A 12197-nucleotide genomic window follows, 5' to 3' on the forward strand; every position below is an offset into this window, starting at 1 on the left:
CAAATTTTATTGATAAGCTGTCAGCAAAAAGCAAAAATATGGAAAATAATTCCAGTAAATTAACAGGATTCAGCTCCCCCAAAATACAACAATAACTTACATTTACCATAGTAAAAAGTCGCAAGGTGCTTGACAAGAGCAATATCTATAACAAACATTTTGACATTTTTTAACACTGAGCCATAGAAGAACAGATAACAACAACACCTTACATTTATATAGTGCCTTTAATGTAACGAAAAGTCCCAAGGGAACTTTACAGGAGCATTATAAAACAACGTATGACACTGAGCCACAAAGGAAATATTAGGTCAGATGACCAAAAGCTTGGTCAAAGAGTTCTGTTTTAAGGACTGTCTTAAAGGAGGAAAGTGAGGTGGAGAGATGCAGGGAGGGTATTCCAGAGCTTGGGCCGAGGCAACTGAAGGTGCAGCGACCAATGATAGAGCGATTAAAATCAGGGACGCATAAGAGACCAGAATTAGAGCCGTGCAGATATCTTGGAGGGTTGTGGGGCTGGAGGAGATTATAGAGATCAGGAGGGGTGAGGACATGGAGGGATTTGAAAACAAGAATGGGTTGCTTGACTGGGAGCCAATGTAGGTCAGCAAGCACAGGGGTGATAGGGGAACTGAACTCGATGCGAGTTAAGGCGTGGGCAGCAGAGTTTTGGATGACCTCAAGATTACGGAGAGTAGAATGTGGGAGACCAGCTGGGAGTGCATTGGAATAGTCAAGTCCAGAGGTAACAAAGGCATGAATGAGGGTTTCAGCAGCAGATGAGCTGAGACAGGGGTGAAGTCAGGTGATGTTACACAGGTGGAAATCGGCTGTCTTAGCGATGGTACGAATATGAAGTCAAAAGTTCATCTTAGTGCCAAATGTGACAACCAGGTTGGGAACAGACTGGCTTAATTTCAGACTGTTGCCAGGGAGAGGGATGGAGTCGGCACCTAGGGAACAGAGTTTGGAATGGGGACCAAAAACAATGGCTTCAGTCTTCCCAATATTTAATTGGAGGAAATTTCTGCTCATCCAGTACTGGACGTTGGATAAGCAGTCTGATAATTTCGTAACAGTGGAGGAGATGAGAGAAGTAGTGGTGAGGTAGAGCTGAGTGTCATCAGCATACATGTGAAAATTAACACTATGCTTTCGGATGATGTCGCCGAGGGGCAGCATGTAGATGAGAAATAGGGGGCCAAGGATAGATCCTTAGGGGACACCAGAGATAACAGTGCGGGTCTCTGGCTCTGATTAGATAGATAGGACTGGAACCAGATGAGAGCAGTCCCACCCAACTGGATGACAGTGGAGATGCGTTGGAGGAGGATGGTGTGGTCAACCATGTCAAAAGTTGGAGACAGGTCAAGAAGAACAAGGAGTGAAAGTTTACCTTTGTCACAGTTACACAGGATGTCATTTATGACTTTGATAAGAGCTGCTTTGATACTGTGGCTGGGACTGAAACCTGTTTGAAGGGATTCAAGTATGGAGCTCCGGGAAAGATTTAGGAGGCAACAACAGGTTCAAGGACTTTGGAGAAGAAAGTGAGTCTGGAGATGAGATGGTAGTTTGCAAGAGAGGTGGGGTCAAAAATAAGGATAAGGATTTTAAAACTGAAGTCTTGTCAGATGGGGAGCCAGTGAAGGTCAACAAGCATAGGGCAGATGGATGAATGAGATTCAGAGCGGGTTAAAATAAAGGCAGCAGCATTTTGGACCAGCACAAGTTTATGCAGGCTAGAAGATGGGAGGCCAGCTGGAGGGCATCGGAAAAGACAAGTCTAGAGGCAACAGCAGCATGGATGTTTTTTTGAGGAGAGGGGTGTTGATGGCAGATTTAAAGGAAAGAGGGACAACACCTGAAGAGAATGAACCGTTTACAATATCGGCTAACACGACCAAAAAGATGACCAAAAGCTTGATCGAAGAGGTAGTTTTTTTGGAGCATCTTAAAAGAGGAGAGAGGTAGAGAGGCGAAGATGTTTAGGGAGGGAATTCCAAAGTTTCAGACCAAGGCAGCTAAAAGCATAGCCACCGTTGGTGGAGGGATTACAATCAGGGATGTGCAGGAGGCCAGAACTGGAGAAGCACAGAGATCTCAGATTTGGAGTACTGGAGGAGACTACACAGATAGGGAGGGGCAAGGCCATGAAGAGATTTAAAAATAAGGATAAGGATTTTAAAACTGAACCCTTGTCAGATGGGGAGCCAGTGAAGGTCAACAAGCATAGGGCAGATGGATGAATGAGATTCAGAGCGGGTTAAAATAAAGGCAGCAGCATTTTGGACCAGCACAAGTTTATGCAGGCTAGAAGATGGGAGGCCAGCTGGAGGGCATTGGAAAAGACAAGTCTAGAGGCAACAGCAGCATGGATGATTGCTTTAGCAGCAGATAAGGTGAAGGAAGGTCAGAGTCAAGCAATATTACAGAGGTGGAAGTAGGCAGTTTTGATGACGATGCAGATGTGTGATTAGAAACTTAACTCGGGGTCAAACACAACACTGAATGATCTTGATCAGCTTAAGACAGTTACCAAGGATAGTAATGGTGGACAGAGAATGGGGATCAAAGATAATGGCTTCAATCTACCCAATAGTTAGTTGGAGGAAATTTCTGCTCAACTAATATTGGATGTTGGATCAGCAGTATGACAAATCAGAGACAGTTAAGGGCCCATGGAGGCGGTGGTGAGACAGAGCTCAGTGTTGTCAGCATAAATGTGGAACTTGATGTTCTGCTTTCGGATTTATCACTTAGGACTGGCAAGTAGATGTAAGATAGAATGGGGGCCAAGAATAGATCCTTGGGGAACTCCAGAGATAACAGTGCGAGAGTGGGGAGAGAAACCATTGCAGGTTATTCTCTGGCTATTATTAGAAAAATAAGAATGGAATCAAGATAGGGCAGGTCCACCCACTTGGATAATAGAGTAAAGGCATTGGAGGAGGTCGGTGTGGTCAAATGAGAAAGGATTCCAGGGACATAATAGAGCTCAGTTCCCCCCAGAAATAATTGTGAATAGGACCATTTTTGAATTTTGTTGACAAAACCGTTAAGTCCCTATGGATTGTTCATGGTAAATCAGACAATATGTTATTTTATAAATACCAGGGGGATTATATTCTGCAGCGCAAATGTATTATATTGTTGCTAAAGACGAACTCTGTGTCTTTAAGGCCTCAAAGTCCAGTTGCTGTTAAGTAAAAAAAAGCTTGAAGGCAAGTAGAGTATAAGTGTTGTTCAGTGAGGAAATTTTGCAGGCTGGAAAATGCTTATGATTTTCAGGTTCTAGGCTGATGACTGTCTATTTCTATCTTTTATTTTTAAGAATGTTTTATACCTGTAACAAAGTGTGTTCAGTGTGTCACTCTGAAGTGTTACGCTAAATGCAAGACTCTTATAGTTAGCTGGTCCATTACTATTGAGGCACCATGAAGAATAGGATAGGAATGGTAGTAATGACTAGCAGTAACCAAGCAGCATTCAACAGCTTCTCACTACAACTGCATTGTGAACAAATGGAAGTGAAACAGATTTCCTTGTCACTTCTCTGTTCAACAATTAATGTATGTGTTTGTGGGTGATTACATTACACCTCTTCAGTGCAATCTGAGTTTATATTTATTGCAGATTTTTGGCAATATCAGCATAGGCCCGTTCAATCTCTTCATTGGATGGACAGGTGTGACTGAACTCATTTCGTTTATATGCATTGTTCAGGTAACGCCAGAGAGCGAACATTTCTACAGGTATCTCAAAATTCCGGTACTTCTTTGCAGCCACCTGCAGAAGAGGCCAGAGAGACAGATCCAATATCAGTCTAACATATAAGAAAATAAATGAAAACAGTGAGGTACATGTGGACTAGGTTGTCAACTTTGGTATAGTTTGGAAGCTCACACTGTCTAAGTAACATTAATTGGTCAGCAGTACTATTCCACAAAATGCCTTCAACATATGTATACAAAAACAGCAGGCACGGTTGAAACTTGGTGAGCTTGAGTCAGACGCCCAATTTATGTCCGAACAGATTATACACTCCATTGATGCTCAGCAGGTTGGGTTAACATTGGGTTTATAGAGCCATCAGACATTAAGGACTGAATTTTATTAGCGTGGTGCAAATCGCGGCGGCCGCTTTGAAGTCAGCAGTCCTCAGGGGCGGAAACGCCATCGCTGAGCCCCTGCGATATTTCAAGCGGAGACTCATTTAAATGGAAGGGCCGGAGCAGCTGCCCCCAATGACGTAGAAGGGGGCAGCTGCTCCCTCCCAGGCAATGGCATCTGGTGCCACCGCATAGGCGCCAGCATCATTTTTAAAGGGCTTCAAGCCTTTTGAAGAATTGTGAATTTTTAAATGGAAGGAAAGTGTGAAATTAAAGATATACATTAAATAAGATCTTCACTCCCCTCGCCCACACCCCCAAGGAATAATCTATTCATTAATAGCCCATTCCCCCCCTCCCCAAAAAAAAAACTTATATTCAGATCTCAACACAAATTTCCCCCTCAACTTGTGATAACTTTAACCCTCAGCCCCTTCCCACCATTCCCCCACTGATCCAAAGAGTTTTCCACCATCCCCCCACCCCCTCGATCCTGACCTGAAAATTTCCCTCCTTTCCCCTCCCCACCAGTATCAAGCCTCGGAACTCCAAACGGAGTTCCGAAGGTGCAGGAATTTTTTTTTTTAGAGATACAGCACTGAAACAGGCCCTTCGGCCCACCGAGTCTGTGCCGACCATCAACCACCCATTTATACTAATCCTACTCTAATTCCATATTCTTACCCCATCCCCACCTGTCCCTATATTTCCCTACCACCTACCTATACTAGGGGCAATTTTTATAATGACCAATTTACCTATCAACCTGCAAGTCTTTGGCATGTGGGCGGAAACCGGAGCACCCGGAGGCCGGTGGCCGTAAGATTGGCGTGAGATGGCCGCCAGGACAAGGTGAGTTGATTTAAATTTATTTCCATTGATTTTAATATGTAAATGAAGGGGTCGCACCGAGGCCTCGCCATCACCGGTAAAATGTGGTGGGCTCTTCTCAGCGTCGGGCTCATGGTGGGCCTCTCCCGGGAGAATTTTCCAGGCCCCCCCTCTACGGCCCCCGACGGCGGAGGCTCATAAAACTCAACCCTAACAAACAGAAGAGAAACTAAATTAAAACTCCTATGGTTTATCAATTGGTTTGAATATGAATGTTGACCTCAGAATTTATTAAGTACTTTAAAAATATTTACTGCCAGATCTCTCATCACTTTGCTGATGGTAAGTCAGATGATGCCCTGTTTTAAAATGACAGAATGTCAGACCTGCTCGACACAAATGTGCAATTGGTAGCCTGATGTGAGTCCTGTTCCTGACCCTGGCAAAGTAATCATGGTCGCGGGGACGTTACCACATGATGATAATCTAGGCAGGCACCCAATCCATTCCACTGTAGGCCCATGTTAGGCGCCTGCTGGAAGGGTAGTGGAGTAGCAGGAGAAATAGAACTGATTACCCACTCACTTGGAAATCTGCATCACCAACTTACAAATGTTTCTTCCTGCAGCACAGTTGCTTCCTTTGTAATGGGGCCTTGAACAATACAGGGCAGGGGCGAGGCCAAGACATTTGTATATCAATAGAATGATCCGGGATACTCTTTTAGCTTTTAAAGCTATTTAACTGATGAAGTTCCATCAAATGCTCCTTGAAAACATTTGTAATTTATTTAGACAATAATAATGGAAAAAATAATTCCTAAACTTCCGCATAATTGGGTATCTATGTTGGGTATTTATATTATACTGGCTTTAAATTAAAACAGCCCTACAGTTAGACATTATTCTATCAAAAGTCTAATGCTGGCACAATATACAACAGGCAAAATTGTATACTGTGATTAATTCAGATATGGTTGCTGAAGTCTTTTTGCCTTTTCTTGTAGGGGTAATAACTCATTTGGGGTAAGGCCCCAAGGGTACTGACAGCTCACTGCTACCTTGCTAAGGTAGCAATTCTTCAGCTGTTTGCCTGGACCGTGAATGTTGTTTGGCTTATTCAACTGTGGGAGGCATCATAGCTTGGACTTGCCCTGGCCTCGTTTGATGTGAACATACATACATTTCCTTCAGGGGTTACTGGACAGTGATCAGGATTGGGGATTAGCTTCTGGTCCCAGTCCAGGATACACAAGCCAATATAGTTCCTCAGTTTACAGCAACTAATTCATAGCATGCAAGGGTTCAATGTGAAACTGCTAATAAGTTATGAAATGCTCACTATAACTTTATAAAGAAACTATTCACACATGATTGCCACTCTATTCTACAGCCTGTGTATATATTCTATCTATTTATTTTAATATTGCTGGGTTGCAACTAGATAAAACTCCAGATGTTGGAACAGAATTACATAAAAATAAACCACCCATGATAAAGCCATCATATCCTGTTCATGTTTGCTGTCCAGATTCAGTTGTGTGTTTGTAAAATTAAAATGGCATAATCGCAGGGAGTTCCCAGAGTACCAGGCTTACTCTAACTGTCAGGGACTGGGCTGAGCTGTTCCAGTTACTTCTTAGAATATGACAATCTACTTCACCTCTCCTACTAACTGCATATTTCAGTGAAATGTCTCACAAATGATACCTTGATGATGTGCAGCTTAGGTAGCAGGTTGCAGTCTGCCAGTGTCAGCTCATTTCCATCTAGGTATTTCCGCTTGGAGACAAGAATCGTCTCTGAACTATTGGCATCGATCTCATCAGAAAGAGGCTCTTTCAGGTAATTGTCCAATCTTTTCATCTCCTTCAGCAGGGCCTTCTCAAATTCTACAGCAAACCAGGGAGAGCAGTTAGCCATGCCTATAGCTGTGTTATATAACTTGTTGCTGTCATCAAGGTTAAGGCATGTTAATAATAAACACAGGTTGGCACATTTATAAGGTAATAATCTCATTCCATAAATCACATTAACCAAATGTCAGTTCTCCAGCTATTGAGATTCTGGAAGTTAATTAACTGCCAGAAAAAAGCAACTGGAATATCTTATGACTCATTCATATAAGATACATTTGACAACGAAAGATAATGTACAATGGATGCCCCCTGGCCTTTGAAAGCTTCTGACACCTGCTACATTATTTCCAAGATAGTTATTTTCTGGGAACATATCTTGTAAGATATTTTGCCCTGTGTGTAACCTATGACGCCATGCATGTTGTGCAAAAGCCCATTTGTAAAATAAATGTTAAATTTAGGAGAAACGTGTGTGCAAAAGCTCCAGCAGCAGCAGAGACAGCATGTAGTACAGGTTGAACTGCACTTGAATCACCATTATGTTGGTCTCTTCAGTGCAAGCTTTCTCAGAAATTCACTCTGTCCTTAAAGCTCACCATAAGAACAAGTTCAGTGTGAGGAGGAGACCATTGTATGAATTGACATTCCTTTAACAGTCATTTTATGTGCTTTTTTGAGCTTATTGTGTCATATGTATATTAAATAGGAAAGAATATTTTTGTTAAATGCTGCAATTTCACTGAAATCTCAGCATATATTTTGCTTCATTTGAAGAATGGAGAAATTAAAATTTCTAGAAGATCTTCACTCAGATATTTATGATTTGGAATGGGGTCATTTTGCTTCATTATAAGCACATGGAGAGTTGAAATGGTACAATCCCACAACTGCTAGTGAATGGAAACCAAAGACCAAAGAAACAACAGCACAGATTACTAAGAAAATTCTACGGTTTCACAAGGACCTATTCAATTTATTACATGAATCCGGCTCAATTTTTATCTTCCCATTCATTCAGGAATCAAATCCAGAAGTATTTGCACTGCTGGTTCAGAAAGCATGAAAATACTTTTCTCTATTTTGTTTCTCACATTGAGGCCAGTATTTTAAGCCAGCAAAAGTGCCAGCGAGAGCCCCGTGTTGCCTCCTCTGGGGAAGGCCTGCCGCTGTCCATTTAAGTGCCTAATTGGCACTTGATCTGGCGGGCCTACCCCAGGATCAAAGACCCTGGTGGCTGAAGTCCCGGCTGTCCAGAGCTACTGGTCAATCAGAGGCCGACAGCTCTTTAACTGAGCAGCACCACCATGGAGGCAGTGGCTGCTGCCGATAATGGACCCATCCCCATAGCTGTGGATCACCAAGGGACCCAGGTCACAGGTGAGTCAGGATGGGAGGGATTTTGTGGGGTGGGCGTTGTGGGGAAGGGGGACGTAGGGGACATCAGCAGCACAGTGGTGCAGTGGTTAGCACTGCAGCCTCACAGCTCCAGCGACCCGGGTTTGGTTCTGGGTACTGCCTGTGTGGAGTTTGCAAGTTCTCCCTGTGACCGTGTGGGTTTCTGCCAGGTGCTCCGGTTTCCTCCCACAGCCAAAGACTTGCATGTTGCTAGGTAAATTGGCCATTGTAGATTTCCCCTAGTGTTGGTAGGAGAATTGAGGGAAGATGGGGATGTGTAGGGAATATGGGGCTATTGTAGGATTAGTATAAATGGGTGGTTGTTGGTCAGCCAAAGGGCCTGTTTCAGTGCTGTATCTCTCTAAGGGCTGGGGCGATGGCTCTTAGCGGGCTCTCCACCTTCCTAATGTTGAGTCCTTCGTTCAGGCACTCCCTACCCCTGAGCTGCCAAGCAACCTGCATGGGTTTGCTTGGTGTGCTTCCCATGCAGCAGCAGGCCTCCTTGTCACTGGGCTAATTCCAGTGGCAGTGGGATGAGGCCCTTAATTGGGCATTAATTGCTCACTTAAGGGCCTCAACTGGTGGGGAGGGAAGGACATTAACAGGCCTTTCTGCCCTGGACTTAATTTAGATATAGGTGGGAAGGTGGTGGGGACACTTACGCCACCATCCCGCCCAATTATATGCTCTCCCCACCTCCAAACCCGATGTGAGGGAGAGCATAAAATTCACCTTGCAGGTAATGCAAACAGTTGCTTATAAATACAGACAGACATTGGTTATCTTTTTACAGTTTGGTAGTTTGAGTGAACCTGTCATTGTGAAGTGGGTAAAGGCTGGAATTTTCCTAAAATTGAGCCAGTATAGCAGTGGTGAAGTGGGAAAAATGGAATAAGAAGCCAACATCTGGATTCCCCACTCGCCAGTGAATATTTTCCTCTCCCCTGCCTCTCATCTTTGATAAGTGGGCATCATGAAGCCCAAAACTATGGGCTGGATTTTCCCAGCCCTTTGGAGACAGGCAAGGAGGTGGCAAGACTGGTAAAATCGTGGCAGAAGGCGTCAGGAGGGAAGTCTGGCGGTGCCTGCCTGCCAAGCGATCAATTGTGTCTAATTCAGGGCTATGCCTCTGCCTCCGCCAGCATTTTATCAGCATCAGGAGGGGCAGCTCCCGCATGAGGACACCACCAGGTTAACCCTGGTAGCCTCCAAGCGGGGTTACAGGGTTGTGGCACTCCTTTGTGGCTGTTCCATTGCCCACAGAAAGGCCGCCTTGAAACAATGGCCGGCCTTGCAGCTACGTCACCGCCGATGGAAGATGCCCCCTTCATCCTGGCCCCAGCCTGGTTAAAAACAAAGCTTGGCTTGTGTTTGAGGGTGCCTTGGCATGTAAACACTCTCTCCTTTGTCCTGCAGCCCCAGCAATAGCCAGCTCTAACGGTGGTGCTGCCGAGGCTGCAGTGCTGCCAGCAGTCTTGTTGGGCCAGCAGCTCTGGGAGGTGGGCCGATGTCCTCAATTGGATGGCACCTTAATTGGTTGCCACCAGTAAAATGTGGCCCAGGTTCCTGCCACCCACCCGCTTTTGTTCCAGGCGGCGGGACCTCTTACCTGCTGGAAAAATTCTGGCCCTCAAGAACTCCCACAAGAAGCAGTAGTTGCTAGCTCAATGAATAATTTTAAATTCGAGAGCGATAGATTTTTGCTTGCCAAGGGTATTAAGGGATATAAAGCCAAAGCAGGTAGATGGAGTTCAGATACAAATCAGCCATGACCTAAACAAAATACAGAAAGGGTGGAGGGGCTGAATGACCTACTGCTGTTCCTATGTTCCTATATTACTATTAGTAATGTGGTTACTGGTAAATTAATACTGCTATAACTACTTCTGACTTCTCAGAACACCATTGCTTAAAGATGTGAAGGCTTTTATATTTGGGCTCCCAAACTCAAGGTCTTTTTTTTTATTATTTTGCGAGATTGCAAATCTTTGGAATGATTGATTTTAATTGGAATAGGTTTTCAATTACGTCTATGCAAATTAATGACACTCTATTGCTGGCAGGGTAACAAAGCACAGTCTCCCAACAACTAATTTATTTGGATTAAGCCAAACCCACAAGGATCGATTTAAGTCACTTTTCACCCAATCTGTAAATATTGCTGTGACACAGTCCAAAGCATTTACAATTAATTAATTGTGGTAGCAGATCTTACTTTCACTGGCATCTTTACTTGTATTCTTGATATACGCTGAAAATTTGGCAAAGATATCACTGCCAGCGGCATAAGATTCTGGCTGTCGTGGAGTGAGATGCGGATACCTGATGGAAAGATGATAACATGAATTCTCTTCTGCATATAGGCATCTATTTCATGTAAAACATTGACATCACAAATTACTAAGAAAATCCTATAGTCCAAAAGGACCTATTCAATTTATAACATAAATCTGGCCCAATTTTTGTCTTCCAAATCTTTCAGGAATCAAATTCAGAAATGTTTGCATTGCTAGTTCAGAAAATATGAAAACACTTTTCTCTATTTTGCTTCTCACTTTGATGGTGATGCAAACACTTGCTTATGAATACAGAGAGACATCTGTTATCTTTTTGCCGTGGTAGTTTGGTGGCTTTTGTGTACCTGTCATTGTGAAGTGGATGCAGGCTGGAATTTTCCTAAAATTGAGCCAGTATAGCAGTGGTGAAGTGGGGAAAATGGGACAAAAAGCCAACAACTGGATTCCCTACTCCTAAATTTGCCAGTGAATATTTTCCTTCCACCCCCATCCCCCACCAAACAGGAATCTCAGCTAAAACCCTTCCTTTAATGGCCCGCCATATTTAAATGATCCCAGGGGCAGAGGCATGTAAACTGTACATTACTCTGTCTTCCCACCATAGTACTGTTGGCTCAAGGTAGAAATGGAAGAGAGGTGCCAGTATTCGTTGTGATAGGAGTGGGAAGGTTGCCTGTGGCCATTGTTCCCTCTCTCCTGCCTTCCTCACACCAGAATGTGTTTCACATCTCTTGGAGTGTAACTTTGTAAAATCTGATTGACTAGTGGGGGGAAATTTATTCTGGTGGCAGGGGTCTTGAAGTCCGGAAAAAGCGACACCGAGATCCCTGCCTCACCTCTTCTCTGGAAGGCCTGCTGAATCTACTGGCAATGAGGCACCTACGTGGACAGCGTCGGGCCTTTCACAGGACCAAGGACCCTGTTGCCAGAAGTCTCGCCCTTGGTGAGCTGCCGGCCAATCAGAGGCCAACAGCTGCAGCGCCACCACAAAGGCGGTGGTTATTGCTGCAGGAGCACCTACTGGTGGGAGAGGAGCGTCGCTGGACCAAGGCCACAGGTAGGTCAGAGCGGGAGGGTTCTCGCAGGGTTGGGGTTGTGGGGGCGACTGTTCAGCAGAAAGGGCAGTGGGGTCGCGCTTAGTTTGTCCCCCCTTTCCTGATGCCTGGTCCCTCATTCTGGCACTAAGTTCCTCTTACTGGGGGAACTACCCCCTCCCCTCCACTTGCCCCCGGAGCCGGGAAGCAGCCGATATGGTGTTCTGTGCCGTGCTTCCCTTGCGGCGACAGAGCTTCCCACCGCACGACTAATTGCATCTGTGGCGGGAAGAGGCCTTTAATTGGGGGTTAATTGCCCAGTTAAGGGTCTCATTAGGCAGCAGGGCAGGAAGGACATTCACAGGCCTCCCCACCCGGACTAAAGTTTGGCAGAGGTGGGATGGTGGCAGAAACCATCCAATTTTATGCTCTGCCCACCTCCAAACCTGCCATGGGGGAAAGCATAAAAGTCCCCCCAGTGCCTCTGAATAAAACACCAACATAAATACCAAGCAGTCCAACGAAGTGTCATCAACCTGAAATGTTAACTGTTTCTCTGAGTATTTCCAGCATTTTATGTTTTTATTTTAGATTTACAGCATCTGCTGTATTTTTCCCTTGTCCGACTTAAATGTGGGTCAGCATCGTTACCATTCATGTATCCTTTTTA

At 44.6% G+C, this 12197-nt stretch overlaps 1 protein-coding gene across 1 annotated transcript in view; it reads right to left on the reverse strand.

Moving 5' to 3' along the window:
- Nucleotides 1-208: 208 nt before the first annotated feature.
- Nucleotides 209-12197, reverse strand: part of LOC137377737 (chloride intracellular channel protein 2-like) — a 28460-nt gene continuing 16471 nt past the window's right edge. The window contains exons 5-7 of the mRNA XM_068047724.1: nt 10412-10518; nt 6653-6834; nt 209-3789 (exon numbers count right to left, since the gene is read on the reverse strand). Coding sequence (XP_067903825.1) covers nt 3628-3789; nt 6653-6834; nt 10412-10518 — 451 coding nt within the window. The 3' untranslated portion in view covers nt 209-3627. The remainder of the gene's footprint in view (nt 3790-6652; nt 6835-10411; nt 10519-12197) is intronic.

Source organism: Heterodontus francisci, chromosome 15 (assembly GCF_036365525.1).
Source record: "Heterodontus francisci isolate sHetFra1 chromosome 15, sHetFra1.hap1, whole genome shotgun sequence".
In the NCBI taxonomy this organism is placed as follows: Eukaryota; Metazoa; Chordata; class Chondrichthyes; order Heterodontiformes; family Heterodontidae; genus Heterodontus; species Heterodontus francisci.